Source organism: Oryza glaberrima, chromosome 3, assembly GCF_000147395.1.
Source record: "Oryza glaberrima chromosome 3, OglaRS2, whole genome shotgun sequence".
In the NCBI taxonomy this organism is placed as follows: domain Eukaryota; kingdom Viridiplantae; phylum Streptophyta; class Magnoliopsida; order Poales; family Poaceae; genus Oryza; species Oryza glaberrima.
The window spans coordinates 12,855,689-12,875,882 of record NC_068328.1 but is presented as its reverse complement, the minus strand read 5'-3'; the positions used below and the strand labels follow the sequence as shown (position 1 = coordinate 12,875,882).

General features: G+C 44.8%; 2 protein-coding genes across 3 annotated transcripts; one reads left to right on the top strand and one right to left on the bottom strand.

Annotated features, from left to right (window-relative positions):
• Positions 1–432: 432 nt before the first annotated feature.
• On the bottom strand, positions 433–4,741 carry LOC127765863 (U4/U6 small nuclear ribonucleoprotein PRP4-like protein). Its single transcript, XM_052290826.1, has 5 exons — positions 3,898–4,741; positions 2,280–2,733; positions 1,927–2,124; positions 1,768–1,849; positions 433–1,079 (listed from the first exon to the last, which is right to left on the bottom strand). Exons 1-5 carry the CDS (start codon positions 4,629–4,631, stop codon positions 985–987), a joined length of 1,563 nt encoding a protein of 520 aa, XP_052146786.1. The 5' UTR covers positions 4,632–4,741; the 3' UTR covers positions 433–984.
• A 3,072-nt stretch (positions 4,742–7,813) lies between these two features.
• Positions 7,814–10,111, top strand: LOC127768986 (uncharacterized). Of its 2 annotated transcripts, none has more exons than XM_052294661.1 (2): positions 7,814–9,361; positions 9,801–10,111. In XM_052294661.1, exon 1 carries the CDS (start codon positions 7,931–7,933, stop codon positions 9,344–9,346), a length of 1,416 nt encoding a protein of 471 aa, XP_052150621.1. In that variant the 5' UTR covers positions 7,814–7,930; the 3' UTR covers positions 9,347–9,361; positions 9,801–10,111. The 2 variants fall into 2 exon arrangements, with proteins under 2 accessions (XP_052150621.1, XP_052150620.1); XM_052294660.1 differs by having other exon boundaries at positions 7,815–9,361; positions 9,804–10,111.
• Positions 10,112–20,194: the final 10,083 nt, after the last annotated feature.

The following is a 20,194-nucleotide window of genomic DNA, read 5'->3' as shown; positions in this document are numbered from 1 at the left end:
ATCCACGGCTCTGTCATCTTATGTTAAATCTCATCTGATGCAGTTTTTACGGAAGCTTTGCCCAGCAGCGCGCGACGATTTTGCTCCAACACGAGTACACGACGATACCTACCTAGAGAGAGATTCATATTTCATCTTAAGATATACTCTCTCCATCCTATAATATAAGTAAGATATACTCTCTCCATCCTATAATATAAGGGACTTTAAGTTTTTACTTGTACTGTTTGATCACTCGTTTTATTCAAAAAATTTTAAAATTATTATTTATTTTTTTACTTAATTTATTATCCAAAGTACTTTAAACACAACTTTTTATTTTTTATATTTACACAAATTTTTTGAATAAGACGAGTGGTCAAACAACACAAGCAAAAACTCAAAAACCCTTATATTATAGGACGGAGAGTACTTAGTCAGAATTATATGGCTTGACCATGCATGATGATTAGTTGATTATTGACCATGCATGATTAGTTGATTATTACTAGTCAGAATTGTTAAGAGTGGTTAACGTGAAGAACCTTGTGAGATTATCTTGATTAGAGCGTAAATGCATCTAGCCTGTTGCAATTCCAAGGATTGATTCCACAGTTACGGTAGTTCCGAAACACAAGTGTGGGAATGTATAACCTACGTCCTGATGTGAAGCAATACTGGCATATAAACTATAGGGAAAATTTTTTGTAAGCCCTAAACTTTGCTACCGTTTCAAACTTCAAAACCAGGGATGCAAACCCAGGACAGGGGTAATCGCCCCTAAGCCGTTCGATCGTAAATTTTCTACAACGTCAAGTAGAGGAGTTACATATGAAACATTTCACAGGCTAAGGGCTATGGAGGTGCTACAACTACAAGATGGCTTCATGTAGATGCTGACAACTTGCAGGGAGGGAGGGGGGGGGGGGGGGGGGGGGGGGGGCTCGACGGCATGTTTCGGCCAGGAAGTGCAGAAGAGCGCTAACAACAGGTTAATTCAGTGCCTCAGTCCAGCTCCATGGCATTATCTTGTGCCCTGCTTCTGCAGGACCAAATCTTGATCGTTCTATCATGTGACACAGTCACAATCTGCTGCCCATCTGCACAAGGTTTACACAAACCACAAATTAGAAATTCAGATATGACATGTTTGAATCTTGTGGTAAGTGGACGGCATGGTAATACGGCACAATCTTGAAAAGGAAAATGAAGAACGAGACAACAATGCCACCTAATGTATCGATCCCTAGAGTTTACTTGGACATCTGTTAGGAATAAGGATCAACAGCGGATACGTCTTGCAAGAAATAAGTTGAGGGAGAATAGAGATGGAAAGAACAATCAGCACGAACAAGTGGCAGATACCATTTTCAACAAAGAATTAAAGAAACAAGATGGGTATGCCATCAAGGACAAACAAACAAATGGTGGGAAATACATGATATGCAATTTATATGATGAAAGTGCACCATAGAATAGCATATAGATCTATAAGGTTCTAAAAGTAATATACAAATCGGTTTGGTTTGGGCAGTTTTTAGCAGCATCACTGCACTAACAACTGCAGTTAGTTCAGAGATGAGAATGTTGATATTGGCTAACAAAATCTAAGTGCACTATACATGGGAATTTGTTTTAGCATAACCAAATGATGGATGTCCAACTTGATATGAGGAATGGACAAATAAAAAGGGCTAAAACTATTGATCTCAATTCTCACAAGAAAAGGATATCCAAATATAATTTTGCATACAGCAAAGACAAAAGGCACTTAAGCAAGTGGATTACCTCCACTAATATCCAAACTAGTAACCTTTGACTCATGGCCCACCAAACTCTTGATTGGTTTGTAATCACGAGCTGACCACAGCTGCAAAAGGAAGGAAAAATATCAGAAATGAGACAATAAAAGAAATAAAATAAATGGCTCATTATTATTAGACATACCGCTGCTTTGGTGTCATAGGATGAAGTTGCCAAATAATAGCCCTCCTGGGGTTCAAACTTGACATGTGAGATAAGACTCTTATGTGCTGGTATAGAATATAACATTCTTTTAGTCCTCAAATCCCATATTCGACAGAAATTGTCTTCACTTCCAGTTGCAACCAGAAAACCATTAGGGGAGAAGCTCACTCCTAAGACCTGTATAGAAAGTAAAATCATGTTACAAATATAGAAAAGCAATAGCATGTCCACAACTAATACATGTAACCACAAACCAAGCAATAAAGAGCCGCAAAAGCTTGAAATGAATGGTACTTTAGAAAAAGATTGGAAAATTTATGCTATGAACTTACAGGCTTCACATGTCCCATAAGTGTGCCCCACAATCTTCCTGATCTTAAATCCCAAACTCGAGCATATGCATCAAGACCACAAGATGCAGCTAAAGAACCATCTGGGTGAAAGCTAACTCCATAGACACTTCTGCTGTGCCCTTCTTGGAGTAGAAGTTCCTTTCCAGTGCTAACGTCCCACAATCTCCAGGTCTTGTCAAAGCTAGCTGTAGCAAGGTACCCTCCAGATGGATGAAAAGCAAGGCGAGCAAGCCGATCCAGGTGACCATCAAAGGACATTAAGAGTGACCCATCGATCTTCCATAGTTTGGCAGTTTTATCAGCTGAAGCTGTTGCTAAGCAGTCGTCAACTGGTGAAAACGCAACATCAGTTGCACGTTCTGTGTGACCTTTCAGAGTTGCAATTTTAGTTACTTGTGGCATACTCCACACTTTGATCATCCCACTCCATGAACTAAAAAAACACAGAAATAAATAGTTGTTATTTACTGACAAGGAAGCAGGAACAAGAGAACATAAGTTAATTAAGGCCAAGAAGAAGAGAACATAAGATAATTAAGCCTCAAGATTAAGGAAAAAGGTATCCAACAACATGACATCAACAATTATTTACCAAAATTACTAAGGCTTTGTTCTTTTCAGCTACTAGCTAGCAGATTAACGTGGGCATGCTTCCCAAGCCGCTAAACGGTGTGATTTTTGAAAGAAACTTTCTATTAGAAGTTTATTTAAAAATTCAAATAAATCTATTTTCAAGTTTATAATAGTTAATACTTAATTAATCATGATCTAATTGAGTGTCTTTTCAGGTTAGGAAATTGGCTAATCTGATGAAATGTTGAAATGAACGCAGCCTAAGCGTGAATGAACTTCCCTTCCAAAAAAAAAAAGGGTATATGAACTCTTATGAAATTCAATTGGCATCACAATTGAACATCATCAGGGATACTCCACTGTTGTGAAGATACCCTGTATGCGAGAAGGAGCCAGATGCTACCATGCCACCCACCTAATGTATTTTGGAACGCCACAATAGTTCTGTTACAGGCAATCCTGCAAACTGTGAAGACCAGCCTGCTCAAAATAGTGCTAGCTGATAAGCATGATACCATCCTCCGTCTGCTCAATGGAAGGAAATTCTAGCTGCCCAAACATGTCAAACACTGCTGCCACTGCTGCTAGCTAGTTCTATAAATCATACGGCCATAAAAAAATTTGGTGATTCATCCAGCAGATATAACACCATGATGAAGTATTGTGATTGCAATTTTGAACGAGAGCTAGCTGCACCTGGCTCAACACAAAGCAATCATGACAGAAATGCTGACGCAGAACAACATGGATCTACGCAGCAGAGTGTAAATGTGAAGAAACACGGCTATCTGCCATATATAGCAGCAATTCAGAGTGTTTTCAGTAATTGCCAATCCCAAACTTAGAACAGTTTTTACTCAATTGATATGCTAAACTGGGACAAATTAAGCGAGAGTTACCAAACCCATATTTAACAATTGACCTGATAAAACGATTGCAACACTTTGGCAAGCAAATCATTCCACTATTTTAAGACACACAAAGATAAAACCCCAAGCTATTCCGTTTGATTAAGTGGCCGTACCTTGTAGCGAGCATTGATGCATCTCGAGAGAAGGAGCAGCCGGTGAGGGGGCGGTCATCTCCAATCTCGCTGCACTCAAGCACGAAATCCTCCGCCTGCTTCACGACAAGGTTGGCCTCTGCCTCAGGGTCCTCGTCGGGGTCGTCATGGCGGCGCTTGGCCCGCTCGATCCTGGCCTTGGCTCGTGGCAGCGAGTACTGCGCGATGTCGACGCGCGCCTTGAGAAGCTCCTGCGTGCCCTCGGTGAAGAAGGGGTACTGGATCTGCTCCTCCTCCTCCTCGGCGCCAGCGGCGCCCTGCTCCTCCTCCTGCGCGCGGAGGAGGCGGTCGAGGTGGCCGTCGGCCTCGAGGCGGACCATGAGGGCGCGGAGGCGGTCCCGGCGCTCCATCTCGCGCTCGCCGAAGAGCGTGACGGGCTCGCCGAGGCGGCGGAGGCGCGCCCGCACGGCGGAGTCGTTGGTGGGCACGGCCATGGCGAAGGCGCGGCGGCGCTGGAGCAGCTCCTGCACCGCGCGCTCGTGGCGCTCCCGCGCGGCGCGGTGGTCATCGGAGACCTCGTAGTCAGCCTCACCGCCGCCTCCCGCCGCGGAGGTGGAGGCGACGGCAGCGGCGGCGGCCGGGGCGGGCGCGGGGGCTCGCGGAGGCGGGGCAGGGATGGGGGCGATGGGCGGGGGCACGGGGAGGGGAGCCATGGGAGGGGTCCCCGCAGGGGCCTGTGGCCTGGGGTTCTCCATGGAGGAGAGCTCGCGCGAAGGCGGTGAGTTAGGGTTAGGGTTTTGGAGGCGGAGGCGGTGGTGGCGACGGAGACGGAGGCGGAGGCGTCGCGGGCTGCAGCGCGAAGGCTCTTTTGATTTAATTCCCCTTTCTATGTTGGTTAATTACGGTAGGAGTATATGATTTGGGGTAATTGTAATTTGCCGTTTTTTTTGAATCGCCATTGCAATTGCAAAATTGCCATAAAAACTGTTGTTCGAATAACACTCGTTTAAAATGTAAAAACTACTCCAGCGGCAAATGTACAAATGTTCATTTGAATCTCTATCTCTACTTATACTTTAAAAAAAATAAGAGATGCTTCCTTCGTCCGTAAAAAAAATAGCAAAAAAATAAAAAAAAGGTCAAACTCCTAGTCCTCTCATAAAAAAAGTCTAACTCTATATCCGATTCCCCCTTAAAAAGGAAAAATAAAAGGCACCATTCCTCTCAGTTTGAGTCCGAGATCCCAAAATAAGATATGCTTCCTTCGTCCGTAAAAAAAAATAGCGAAAAAATAAAATAAAAAAGTCCGACTCAAAAATAGCGAAAAAATAAAAAAAAAGGTCCGACTCCTATTCCTCTGGTCCGACTCATATTCCTCTCATAAAAAAAAAGTCCGACTCTACATCCGATTCCCCCTTAAAAAGAAAAATAAAATAAAAGGCACCATTCTTCTCGGAAAAATAAAAGGCACCATTCCTCTCGGTTTGAGTCCGAGATCTCAGGCACGTTTCAATCTATATCATGATATCCTATACATCTTGGTGAAAAAAATTGATATGCCAGATTGAAGATTTGTTTGCAAAAATGGAATCTACAGGTCGAGAGCATTCCATTTTTATATGATTTTAATTTTTGGGTTTGTACTTTTGCATTCGAGTCCCTGTAATTTTTATATTTACATTTGAGTCCCTATAATCTTGCAATAAGGTTCTTGAGGTTGTTTTTGTTAAAAAAATGATAAAAGTGAGAGAACAAAGGCAGAAAGGTGTATAAAAAGAAAAAGAAAAGCCACACAAAAAAAGAAAAACAACAACAACAAAAGTCTGTTTCCCCTAAGTGAAAAAAAAGCGTAGATCCGAACGGAAAAAAAAACCGATTCCTATAAAAGGCAAAAAAAAAAGTGGTGAAAAAAAACGCTAGATCCAATTCCTTTAAAAACAGAAAAAAGAGAAAAAAAGCGATTCCTTTAAAGGCGAAAAAAATCCGAAAAAACATCTAAAAAAGTCTGTCCGATTCCTAAAAAAGTGGCGAAAAAAATGGTACGTAAAAAATAAGAAGCTGGTTTGTATAAAATAAAAAATACACGTGAGAAAAAAATGGAAAGGGCGAAACAAAGTCCGATTTCTAATCAGTATATATCTCTTCTCTATCTCTAATCTAATCTAACTATTTAAAAATAGAAAATGCACGAGAAAATAAAAACTGTTCAAAAACACGTGAGAAAAAAGTTAGAAAAAAGCGCAAAAAAACACGCTAAAAAGGTTTTACATCTTCCATAAAACAAAAAAAACACGCGAGAATAATTATTTCCATCGCCGGTAAAAACTTTTTTTAAAAAAAACATGAGAGGAAAAAGCTGTAAAAAAAAGCGCGCCATTTCTAAAAAAAATGGTTTGAAAAAACCGCGCAAGAAAAAAAAACACCATCTATTAAAAACAAATCGCTCTGAAAAAACTGTCAGGAAAAACACTAAATTGATGGACGTTTGAGTCGGATAGAATCCATCGATTTTTTGCCATCTATTACACGGCTATTATTTCGTCACATATTGTTATGTATTGGAAGAAAAGCAAAAAAGAACATTTGAAAAAAAACAAGAAAAAAGCGCGTGAGAAAATGATTGTTAGAAAAAACATGCAAAAAACACACGAGAAAATAAAAGCAAAAAAAAGGGGAGAAAAATATGGTTTTCATCGTCAGTAAAAAAAGAAAAAAACATGCTAGGAAAAAACTATTAGAAAGAAATGCGCCATTTCTGAAAAATAGTTTGAGAAAATCGCGCAAGAAGAAAAACACCGTTTATAAAAAAACAAGCCGCTCGTCAAAATACAAACATTGTCATTAACATGATTATACATGAAAAACGTATATTATCATTAGAATTTTTTCACCCGTTGCAACGCACGGGTATTTTTGCTAGTTCTTATAATATTTCTAAGATTAGATTCTTACAGTATAAATTATACTTTTGAGAATTACACTTACTGTATCGTTTGATTTCGTCTATTCACCCAATCCATTCAATTTCATTCATATGACATTTATCCATCTAGCTTTTGCTTATTAGACTTAAAATGTTGCTTTCGGCCCATCTCCACCCACACCCGTATCGTCTCTTTATCTCCACAAGGAAAACACGATGGAGTGACGAAACACCTCTTTTAGTGAGCAGTTGTAGTGCGTCTCTAGTTCACGGGTGATCGTATATCATGATGCAGCAGCAGCAGGCCAGGAGATTCCCACCCCCATCTTCTTGACATGAAACTATTAGTCATCCACAATGTTGCATAAAAAAATATGATATTAAGAAATAAGCCATAGTCCATATTAAAAGCATAGTGCACCGAGTCCCGGGGTCATTCTCCCGTTGTGTTTGTTGGTGCTAGACATCAGACGTTGGATGAAGCCACGATCCGCGTCGCCATGCAACTAACGAATCTATGTTATCTTTCTCTTCTAAGCCCCTAGATGGCCAAATGGCCCACTTGTCCTAGCTTGGCCCGGCCCGGGCACGACTAGGCTTGAGCCCAAGATCAGTCGGGCCGGCACGGCCCAACCTACACACCGTGTCGGGTCGTGCCTGCCCATGGGCTGCATCAACGGCCTAGGCACGACCCAATAAGACTCGGGCTGACCAGAAGACAAGATAGTCCATCGTGCTTCTTCTTTGGGTCGTAGTATTTTATATGGCTGAAATAAGTCTACTTTGTATCCTCAACTGTTTTGCCTCTTGATCGTTGAACCGTATCGTGCCGGGCCGACCCACCTTACGTAGGCAGAGGCCCAAACACAACTCAACGGTCAGACGGATCCGCACAGGCTTGACACCAGTAGAGCCGAGCCGAGCCGAAACCCCGTACTGTGGGCCGGGTCATCGGCCCCGCGCCTGTTTTGGCCATCTATACCTACATCACGCGAGTATCGTTCGCTCAGAAGTAGTCATATCCCCGGAGCCTTCGAATCAAAAAGAGAAAAAAGAAAAGAAAAGAAAAGAAAAATCCCCTCCGCGTCCTCCCCCAATCCTTAACCTAAACTCCGATCCCCTCCGCCTTCCATGGCTGCCATGGGAAGAACTGTACTACCTTCCTATGTTCTTCTGGATCGCATCGTTCGATCGGAGGAGGAAGCCGTCGAGGAGGAGTCGGAGTGGGCGGCCATGGAGTGCGCGGACTGGAAGTCGTACGGGTGCCACCCCGGCGACGAACGCTACCCCAGGAACGCCGCTAGGGTGAAGGGCATGCTGCTCCTGGCGCGCCTCGCGGAGCCCCCGGGTCTCTCCGAGCTCTCCATCCGCCTCTCCGCCGCCGCCGCCGTGCCCAGGCCGCCGCCGGCCAGCTTCCCCCCCGGCGCCGCCGTCCCGCCCATCCCCAACTTGCCCGACGCGGCACCGGACGACGACCCGCCGCTCACCTACGTCGAGGCGGCGGGCGACGGCCTCATCGCCCTCACCTCGTGCTTCTGGGATGGCTGCAGCTGCTACCTCGTCTACGACGTCGTCGGCAGGTCGCTCTCCATGATCCCGCACCTGCCCGAGTCCTGCCTCACCTACTGCAGCATGCGGCCTCTCCCCCTGCGCGCCGCCGCCGCCGGTGGCTACGCGCTGCGCAGCAGCTACTCGCTGGCCATCGTGGCTAAGGACATGCGGTTTGACATGGAAGCGGGGAGACACGTCTACCGGGATGTTCTCTGCCTGTGCCCACCGCGGCCATCATCATCCTCAAGTTCCAGGGGGGGCATCACGCCATGGCAATTCAAGGACGCCATCTTCCCATCACAGATGCCGGGTTCCTTCCACGGTGACAAGGTGTTCTCGTTCGGAGGCCACGCGTTCTGGGCCGACCTCGCAAAGGGCGTCCTCTTCTGTAGGTGCGACGACGCTCTCTCTGGCCGCAATGATGATGCTGTGCAATTCCGCTACATCCCGCTGCCTGTAGAGTGCCATCTTAACATCAGTTTCGCCATGAGGGGTGACCTCCAGCTATGCCGCACAATGAGCTGTGTCGACGGCGGCGGTGACTCTATCAAGTTCGTCTGCATCAGTGACGGCGGATCCAGCTCTGCGCACACCGGCGATCGTGCGATAACGATGTGGACACTGACCCTCGCAACCGGGGAGTGGCTGAAAGATGCACAACTCATGGTGGCAGATCTGTGGGAGCTGGAGGGCTTCGACAAGGCGAGGTTGCCCAAGGCCATACCAATTAGCCCTGTCCTGAACCCTCAGGAAGATGGTGTCCTTAGTTTCATGCTCAACGATGCCGATGCAGAGCTGTACATGGTCAGCCTTAACATGCACAGCAAGAAGCTCCTCTCGTCCTTGACCCTCTCATCCTTCCCTGATGACATTGTTCCTCCTTTGGGTTTGGATCTTTCCAAAGACCTTCAGAATCTGTCTCTTCGCCCTATTGCTGCTGAGTCTGTTCCAGCCAAGACACAGGGACGCCCAATTAGGAGGTCGTCATTACCGTAGTGACATCTTGGTCAGGTAATTTTACCGCTATAAGCTTCTGCAGTCTGTCGATGAGATGATGATTAATTTAGCTTCAACTGCTGTGGTCCATGCTTTACTGATTTGTTGTTAGTTGTTATAAATATACTGCTAGTTGTGCCACACTGCCATTTAAGATACTCTGAAGAATAAGGATAGATGATTAATTTAGCTTCAACTGGTGTGACCCATACTTTCTCATTTGTTTGTTAATTATTATAACTATATTGCTAGTTGTGCCATTTAAGATACTCTGAGGAATAAGCTTCTGTAGATGAGATGATTAATTTAGCTTCAATTGGTGTGACCTATACTTACTGATTTGTTGTTAATTAGTATTGTACTGCTAGTTGTGCCATTTAAATTGCTCTGAGGAATAAAAGCAGCTAGCACGAAATTGCCATCCTTCTAACTTCTAGTTTATTTTGCTTGACAGCAGTGGACGGCTTGTGATGCTGGAGCAGACTTCATTTTGCCAGGCTGCTGCTTACTTGGTAGGGTAGGGATCGTATTCTTCGTGCCGCCGTGCTGTTTTGCAAGCTGACTCTTTAGGTTTTATATTGCTGCCGCCACTGTTATGAAATCAGATGATGAACACAAATGTTGAAACAACCTCTAATTTGTCATCAGCTGTCAACCTATATGTGGTTGCTTGTTGATTTTGGTTCACTCAAGAAAACATCTGTTACTTAACGGTTACTAAATCATACTGTCTTATATATGTCATGCCCCATGCATCTTTTCTCAGCTGTGCTTGCTTGCCATTATGTTGATGTGCTTATCCTCCGAATGTTACTTAGAATTGGTACTAGCTTTACCCTTCGTGTTTATTTAAATTGTGCAAACCGTCACATAGAGTGATTTTATAAGTCCTTTTAGATTTGATTTACAGATGCTTTGGACTCTCTTCCTCTGCTTTACATGGTAGTAGAAAACGGCTATATTCAGCTATTCTTTTCTCATTATTTTCATGGCAAGTTTGTCTTTTGTTGGGGCCTTGGGGTCCTTGTTAGTATTTCTTTTTCCCCTTTTGATTTCTTGGCACATATTGTGCTGATTTAACTGCCAGACTCATTTTTTATGCCATGAGGCATAGTACTCCATGCTGTTGCTGCTTCAGCTTTAATTACATGGATGGATGTAAGATCATGTTATTTGAATTATTATCGAGTTTATTTTGTTGGTGCTTACTTGCCGGGGTAGTTGAAATGACCAGTGGACTTGTTATTAAGCGTGTAATACCGTCTTACTTCTATAAGATGGATCTTTAGATATGCAAGTGGTGAATTAGTCAATATGCATACCATCTTGCTTCTTTCCATTATGTGTTCCTGTGAATGTGATCTGCAAAAGAGCATGAAACCAATCCGGAATGGGGTGATAATTTTTATTAACCGCAATACTCGAGTGTTGGGGACTGGGGAGGTGTCGCCGCCTCGCCGGAGTCGAGAGAGATGGAGAGAGGAGGGCCAAGTCTTCATCCTCAATCTTTGCAAGTGAGTCCTGAAATTTCGACTCTTTCACATCACTTCTATATATCTTAATCTTACTAGCAAAATGCCCGTGTTTCGTTACGGTGTATTAAAACTAAAAATATTTGTTTAACCGAAGTTATTTTTACACTGCTTTGGTACTTTTGCTCGCTAGAAAAAGTCTCAAATGATAGAGGGAAATATAGTAGCCAGATCCGCCCGCGGTTACCGCCACCACCGACGGATCCAGCCGCCGACATTGCCACCGCCGCCGGATCTACCGCGGGAGGGAGGCGAGAGGGGGCGGAGGGAGCCGCCGCCGCCGGATCTGCCCGCGCTTGCCGTCGACGCCGCCACCATCCTCGGGTCCACACGTGTCCGCTGCCAACCCACCGCCACTGCGAGAGGGAGACGAGAGGGAGAGGGAGGCGAGATGGGGCGGAGGGAGCGGCCGCCGGCGAGAGAGGTGAGATGGGGCGCCACCGTCGCTTTTCGATCGATCGAGAGGGTATCGGGGGTGGGGAGGAAATGAAATTTAGGGTTAGGGTTTTGGCTGCAGATATTTATATAGGTTGGGATTAATCTGGACCGTCCATTCGATCGGATGGCTTCGGCTTCTCTCGCATTGGGCCGCTGCACTATTGGGCCTCCAAATGGGCCTGCAAGTTTAGGCCGGGATAAAATTAGTGTTTTCTCTCTCAGTAATTTTAAGCATCTTTCTATTTTCAGAAATAGCATTAATACCATTTTAATTGTTTATTACTGCTTATTAATTTAATTCTAACTAAATTGAATGAACTAAAAATTTGGCTAGATTTTTCTCATGATATGGATTTATTTTTTGACTAAAAATGTAATTATTTATTTGTCATGATATAGAATTTAAATTTAGACTAAAATTAAATAATATTAATATGAGAATTTTTAGACTATAAGAGTTAACGCGGATGTTTCTTTTTTTTATTACTTTACTAAGTTAATAATATTAATTTTTCCTGTTGCAACGCACTATTGAATAATAATTTATTATGAGCTACTATATTACCCTCTATCATTTGAGACTTTTTCTAGCGAGCAAAAGTACCAAAACTGTGTGAAAATAACTTTGCTTAAAAACAAATATTTTTTAGTTCAATACACCATAGTAAAATGTTTGGGTGGATAAAGTTGATCTCAACGATTTTTCCAAAACACATAGTGTGACAATAAGCATATGTGGCTTGTATAATAATCACAATAGTTATTTTTATTTTGGACAATTATTCCACTCTTGACGTGTATGATATGAATGATGCCCCTGACATGTTAGTGTTATGATTGTAGCATGGGAGGAAACAAAATGGTGAATTTCTGGATCATTTTCACGCAAGAGGAAATGGACGATAATTTGTATGATTAACCAAAAAAAAGTATTTTAAGACAAAATTTGTTATAGGACACTAAGAAATTATGGTTTTTCTTGTCCGTGCCTCGGGTGGATTCCACCCGTCCAGTTTTGGCCGTGGTGCCACCTTGCCGGTTTACCTCGCTACTTTTCCCTAACGTGTCGCTCACCGCTATGAGGTTCGTCAACTGGGCTAGGTGGCTCACTGTCATATGTGACATGGCATGCATGATGCCCCTGACCTGGATGTCGCGCCGTACCATTGAGGCGACCGTTTTGATTGACGCCACGAACTTTGCAGTCCATCTTGTGCACATCGCAGTAATAATTATCCTATCCTATGCGTGAAGTGAGTCACAGGCCCACGACAGCTCCATCGCTAGTGTCTCTCAACTCTTGTGTGGCAAGTGTGTGATATCGCTTTTAAAATCGTGTGTGTACTTGTGTTGGGACATGTCATGTGATCCATAAATGATAGATAGAGCACATATTCTAATATATCGTTTCTCGCGGAATTTTTTTTTACCATCGATAATTTGTATCTAAAAAATTAAAAAAAATATTAACGTGTAAGTATTATATAACTTAACGATGAAAACTACAAATATAATAAATTTTTAAAAATATTTGAACAGAGGAAGTAGTAATAAAACAGGCACAAAAAAAAAGACGCAAAGCAGGCAGGTAAAAGAAGAGACAGGAAAGACAGGGTGGGAAAAAGAAAAAAAAAAACAGACGGGATAAGCACTCTCGCTCTCTCGTTTCTTCCTTTCTCGAACTCTCTCCCTGAAGCTGTCCACCACTTTTCCCATCTTCACGCCGCCGCTCGGTGTCGAAACAAAATTTCAGCAATACTAAGAGGGGTGGCTATCAAGCTGAAAAAGTGGATGGGTTTAGAGACAAGGAATTTTATACAGGTTCAGGCCTTTTTAATAAGAAGTAATACCCCTCCTGTCCGGGGATTGATCCGCCGAGTATATTATTAATCGTATAATCTAAGAGAAAAAATCGTACCCCAAGAGGCACCCGGACCCCTCCTTATATAGGGGAAGGAGTCCGTATTACAAAGTACAGCCCATATTCCTAACGGAATAAGCAGTTATAGATAAGATAGAATCATAACCGACTAAAATCCCGGGTGCTTACTTGATATACAAGTTTAGGAATTTAACCCGAAACCATTTAAAGATATTCTATCTATACATGGTACCCCCATACCTAGTCAGATATACATGCCGTGTGTATGGCGTATCCATAATCTCTACAGTAGCCCCTGAGACCTTTACAGTCGACGAAATAGTCTTTTCTCGTAATCCAAAACGATAATCCGAGTGCTTCAACTTCTCCTGCCTTGGTCTCCCGAGTACTGAAATCAAAGACTGTGAAGGGCTAAAAGTAAAAAATCAGGTGCATCGACTAGATGCACCTAATTAGGTGTAGTCTCCCGACTATGTTATTAGTTGAATAAAAACTAAACATATAGTCAAGGTACATTAAACATCCATCCGAGTGATTTTATAACCGGATCACTTTAGAGATTATATACTTAAGCTCATGCAGCACTTGATAAAATATCCAACTGACTGCTTTAGCCATAATACGCCCAAATAAGGCATAAAGAGATCCAAATGAAAAGCACTCCAAAGATCTATAAATCAACATATATGACAAGAATCCGAGTAAAAAACTCTTAAAAGAGTCATCAACTGTTGTATAAAGAATGACAAATGACAAGTCAAAATAGCCTAAGCTGTGACTTATGTCAATATCAAAATAAGCATATAGCATGCTGAGAGAATAGCCATCTGAAATTAACCATCTCAATAAAACCCAAGCAGCTTTGCAACCTAAAAAGGTCAACAAAATTAGCATTACACTTTTCTGCCGGGCACCTTTTTATTTCGCATTGTAGTAATTCCAAAGAATTATCTAGCTGCATCAAAAAGGATTTTAACAGCATTGGGCTATCCTGTTGTGAGCAATTTTTACCAACGCAAAAATATATGCTTAAATCCCTAAGGAACATAACCAGCCACGCCAATAGTGAAGTTGGGCTGAAAGCACTATGCAGGCCTAGGCCCATTAGTACCTCCCGATACCCTAACAAAAAACACGGAACGAGCGTCGCTTCGTCTTCCCCGCCGAGACCTCCGCCACTTTCCCCATTCTGTGCTACAGTACAAGAACTGCGTGTCGCGTCCCAAATCGACCCTAAAATACATCCTCTAAATTATGCCTAGAATAATTAAAATGCTTGTGAAAGCCTTCAAAAATTAAAATGTGCAAAGTTAAAAGTCAAATAGGGCTTGGAGGATTTTTGTATATTTCCTAAAAGCCTAAAATGTGTAAATAAATTTTAGTGGAATTTTCAGAGCACAAATAATAATTATTAAGAAATAAACAAAGTTAAAAAGGTTTTATAAAAAGAAAACCCTAAAAATCACCCTCTCCCCTCTAATGGGCCGAATTCGGCCCATCTCCCTCCCCCTCTCTCCTCTCCCCCGTGGCCCACTCGGCCCTCCCCGCGTGCGCGCCGCTGACGGGCGGGCCCGCCCGCCACCCTCGCTGACGGGTGGGGCCCACCCGTCATCCCCTTCCTCCCGCCGCATCCCGCCGCCTCCCCCGCGCCCTAGCGCCGCCGCCGCCGCGAATCCCGCCGCCTCCCGCCGTCCCCGCATGCAATAAAGTAGGGGGAATCACTCCCCGTGATCCCCTCTCCCTTTCCCCCCATTTTTCTCTCTCTCTCTCCGCCGTCGCCGCCGAGCTCCGGTCCGCCGCCGTCGTCGCCCCGGACCACCTCCCACCTCGGCGCCACCTCCTTCGGCCTCGCCGCATCCTCGCCGACCTCGTCCACCCCTCCGTTTCGCTCGCCGACCGCCGGAGCGCCGTCGACCCCGTCCACCCGAGCCGCGCCGCCGCCTTCCTCCGCTCCGGTTGCCGTTTCCGTCGTCGCCGTCGACCCGGGGTGAGCCATGGACCGCCGCTTCGTTTCCCCCTTTCCCTCCCCTCTCTCGGCCGCCCCTCCGCCATGCCTATGGCTGCCGCCGGCGACCATAGGGGCGCGGGCGCGCCGCCTCCCGCCGGCCGCGCCGACGTGGCCGCCTCCGGGCGCGCCTAGCGGCTGCCGCGTGGGGCCCGGCCGTCAGCCGCCCGCGCCCTCGGGTGCGGCTGACGCGTGGGGCCCACGGCGCCGGCCGGTGTGAGCCGGGTGCACCCGGTCCACCGTGGACCGTGAGGCTGCCGCGTGGGTCCCACTCCCGTGGACCCGGTCCGCGCGCCCTCTCTCCCGGCTGACGCAATAAATATATTTTTTAAATTAAAATTTAAATGAAGAAATTCGTAAATATTCATTTAAAGAGCATATAAACTTCAAATGGCCATAACTTGGCCATTTGAACTCGGAATTGGACCGTTCAAGTCTCTAATTTTTCCTTAAGAAGTCAAGAACCCATTTTTGTGCTTTGTTCCTGCTTGTTATATGGAGTTTATTAGAGTAAAAGCCCTTTTATTTTCCGTTGGTCGTGTAGACGCTGCAGCTTCGGAAGATCCGCTCTTCGTGGAGGTTGAAGCCGACGTTTGGGAAAGCGAGCAAGGCAAGTCACATCATCCTTGAACATATTGAAACCCAGTTTATAAAGTTATTTTGATTTAAATTATTGCATTACCGCTTTATTTAAAATTCCCGCGTTATCACTGTTTTATTTAGCCATGCCTATTTACCTTTGTTATGAACTTATTATTGTTATTGTTATTATTACCTTGTTCACCCTAGGATAAACAAAACCCCAACTAGTGGACATTTTATTCATGGTTCCACCAGTATGAATTTAGGTAGATGCTTCGCTGTTTAATAGGACAACATAGGGTGGTTTTATAACTTTAGACTTTGGGAATATTCATATCACTTGGACACCATGGAATGGTTGGATTATTGTGGAATTGGATTCACACCTCTCCCTCTATTCAAAACCCTCAAAATGGTTTTAGGCTGGGCTCGGGGTGCATGGTTTTGATGGTAGCACCTCGGCCATATAAGGACCGGTCTTCGGGCCTCTGTTGCAAAGCACTACCGTACTTCCACATGTCTAATGGGTAAGGCTTAGTTTGTGGCTCAGTCTGGTTATAAACAAAAGTACACGGATGGAGATGGACGAAGTCGGGGGTCGATGGACATCTCTAGAGCAAATGAAGGCTACACGAGCTGCGGCCCGGTAGTCGAGATGTCATGGCACAGGACCGGTGTCCTGCTGCTAGGGGCTCAGTCCTGCCTACCTGTCCCGGGGGTTCCGGCCGTAGGTGGGGTTGGGTCGGTACTCTTGTCTATGGCTAGGATGGGTTGGAAACTATGTCACGTCTTCCGTCCGTATACCGTGGTGGTATGTGGCACGTGGTTACACGTGAGGAAGATGTGTCTTGTGGGCAAAGATGTACACCTCTGATCAGAGTATAATCTATTCGAATAGCCGCGCCCTCGGTTATGGGCAAGCCGAGCAATGTACCCAAGTTAGTGTTTTAATTCTTAAAACCTGCTTAACAACTAAAATGTGGAATGGTTGGCCTGGGTTGGCTTGGGACGAGCTGGGACCCAGGGTCGGGTTGCCAGTTCGGTCTGAATCATCGTAGGCCTTGGGTTAAGGCAGGTTCGTGTGGGTTCACGGCCTTGATTAATAATATTGTACAGCTCTAGAATCGTGTTTACAAAATAGCTTTGAGCAACTAAGTGTCTTTTAATGCTGCTTACTGCAAACCCTAACCCCCCTATATTATAACTCCATTGTACTCCTTTGCATTTATTCTGCACTTATGGGTGTGTCTTGTTGAGTACGGTGGTTGTACTCAGTCTTGCTCAATTTTCTCCCAAACCCAGAAGAGGAGCCCCTGGATGATGAAGGCCTTGGTGTCTAGCTCGTGCCTGCCGTCAAGCGCCTGTGGTCGTCGCCTTAGTCTTCCGCTGTTTTTCGTTGTCTTTGAGTGTGCTGGGCCGTCGCTGCCCATGTAATAATTAACTATTTACGCTTCCGCTTATTAAACTCTGAATTGTATCAACTTCTGGTGTACCTTGCCTCCTGGGACAAGGAATAATACACGCACGTAAGGAACGCCCGTTGGGCTATTTCCGGTCGTGACACTGCGCCGACGAAAACTAGGGTTTACAAATCCGCACTAATCCACCTTCCCAAAGCCTCGTGTTTTTGCGAAGATCTTCCGCACAACTACCGCATCGATTCCCTCTCCAATCACTACCACCCTCACGCTAGATTTCATCATCCATCTTGCATCCATGGCGGAGGAGAGAGAAAGCTTTGAGAGTCAATGGGCTCCTTCCGATGTCACGGAAGAAAACTTGAAGGAAATGGTGGCACACGGCGTTCTTCCGGCGAAAGAGATCATCGGCGAAGCATTCCCGACCCCTGACACACACGAGGTCATTGTATTCTCCCACTTCTTCTATGGTGGTTTTTCTCTTCCAACTTCGAAGTTCTTTAGGGGGATTCTGGAATTCTATGGAATCAGCTTGCATCATCTGAACCCCAATTCCATAGTTCATATTGCCAACTTTATCCATGCCTGCGAGGCTTTTCTGGGAATTAGGCCGCATTTTGCTTTATTCCGCCGCATTTTCTTCCTGAAGCCTCAACCAAACAAGAGCAAGCCGTGCGTTGTTGGGGGAGCCGATTTTCAGTTAAGGGGCACCCTGAGTCAAAAATATTTCTCCATGCCTTTCAAAACATCAAACAAGGGCTGGCATGCAAACTGGTTCTATGTACAGAATCCTGAACCATCACTTCCCGAGTACTCCTGCCTTCCTCTAGGATATCAAGACACCTAGAATTCGCTTCCAATGGGAGACGAGGCTTCTCAAGCGCTTATCTTGTTGGAACGCATGTTGAAACTCAAAGAGCAAGGTCTACAATGGGAACAAATCACTCGACACTTTATCAAGAGCCGGCTGGCACCTATTAAAGAGAGATCCCGCACTGCCTTCGAGTTCGATGGCAAGAATGACCCCAACCGTTAAGATCCAGAGTCTCTTGAGTTCAAGATTATGACGGAGAGGATGTACAAAATCTTCTCAAACGGTACTGTGGTTAGCTATTCACAACTACTGCCAGTGGTGCCATATAACGCTTTCAACCCTCCTCCACCGGTATGTATCAAATATTTCGGCCTTCCTTATGACATCATTTTGTCTTTTGTAATGTTGGTCGAAAACTTGAAATATCATGCATAGGAATTTTCTTTGATGAAATCTAATCCTCCAAGCGCTCAACGCCGCTCGCCCCGTCAACAAGCTGGTCAGGCCAGTGGCGGGCCAAAAATCCAGTCTGCTGCTCAGCCAAGCATCTCAAAGCCAACTAACCAGTCGGGCTCTCGGAAAAGGAAATTAGTTCTGAGTGACGACAAAGGTGACAATGTTGGGAAAGCTGGCAGCAAAGAGGTGATTGGAAAACAGCCAAGACAGGCTAACCCGAAGAAGAAAACATCCAGTCGTCCAATACCAAAAATCAGAAAATCGACCAGGTATGAATCAGCTTGTCATTTCTCCTGTGTTGTCTTGACATGTATCATCAATATAACACATGTCGAATCCTCAGGAAACCATCAGACATCGATCCAGCTGGAAAAGACCCTGAGTCGACCGACAAGGAGACTGGTTCTGCGGGTGCCAGGGAAACCGAGCTGACTGAAGAAAACCGCTCAACTGGCAGTCAGTCGGCGACCGTTAATATAGAAGCTGGGAATAAGCCCCCGACTGGAAATCAGTCAGTAGAAGCTGAAACTGACGCTCACCAAAAGCCCCCGATTGGAGACCAGCCAGAGGTTGAACCAAATAAAGACATCCCGGAAATAGAGGAACAAACGAGCATCCCTCCCTTTAACAACATCAATGCTGGTCCAGAGGTCAGTACTTTTGACAAAGTACAAGGGCCAGCTCGCCCTCCTCCGAAGGTTATAACAGGTAACTGAGCCTCTGAATCCATTTATATTGAAAAAGTTCTCTTCAATCGCTTTATCACTCTTTTCGTAAATGCATAGGCCCAATAATTGGCGATGAAGAAGAAATTCTTCGGATACGATCAGCTGAAGACTCTTGCCCACCCATCTTAGTCAAATGGTGGGATGACGAAATGCAGCCGCAAGGAATTGTAATAAATAAGCAGAAAGAAGACGAAGAAGTGTCTCTACTCACAAAGACACTTAATCAAGCCACTCGTCTTGTAAATGTACGTCTTCTGCTTATAGCTTGACTCATCCTGTTGGTCCGTCCTATGAACTGAATAAACTTGTAATGCTGAGAATTCATCTTAGGAATCAAGCAAAGACTGCAACCCTTGAAAAACTGGTCCCACATCTTGGAACCCTGGAAGCAACCAGAGCCCATCTCCACGAAACCAGGGAGCTTGCCAGGAAGACTGAACATGATCTCAGGGACCGGATTGCCAAGCTTCAAGATTCCAATTTCGAGCTGAGTGGTTCATCTAAAGGCAACCCCTATTCCTAAATAACTTATTCCAAGCTGTCATCCGTGTTCGACCAACCGCTGGGATGTATTGCAGTACAAGCTGCCTAGATCACCGAGCTAGAAAAAGATAAGGGTGAACTAACCAAACAAAGGGACTTAGCTCTGAAAGATGTTGAAGGTAATCACAGTTCAAGTCCCAAAATTAATCCTGTTTTCGCATCCAGGTGTTGATATAGCCCTTCTATGCAGATCGCAAGATTAAATCTCAAGCTCAATTCGAAGTGTTGGTCAACAAGATCAAGAAACTTGAAGGATCTAGGGACGAAGTCGCCAATACTGCTACACCACTCATCCAGGCTATGTTTTTAATAACAATGGTCCGAGTTCATTCAACGCTGTTGAAATCTTCAACAAGTTGAGGTCCGCTTCGGATGTATATTTCAAGAACATTAAAGAAGCTGGGAGTATGGGAGCAAGCATGGCATTGGTGAGGACTAAATCCTTGTATC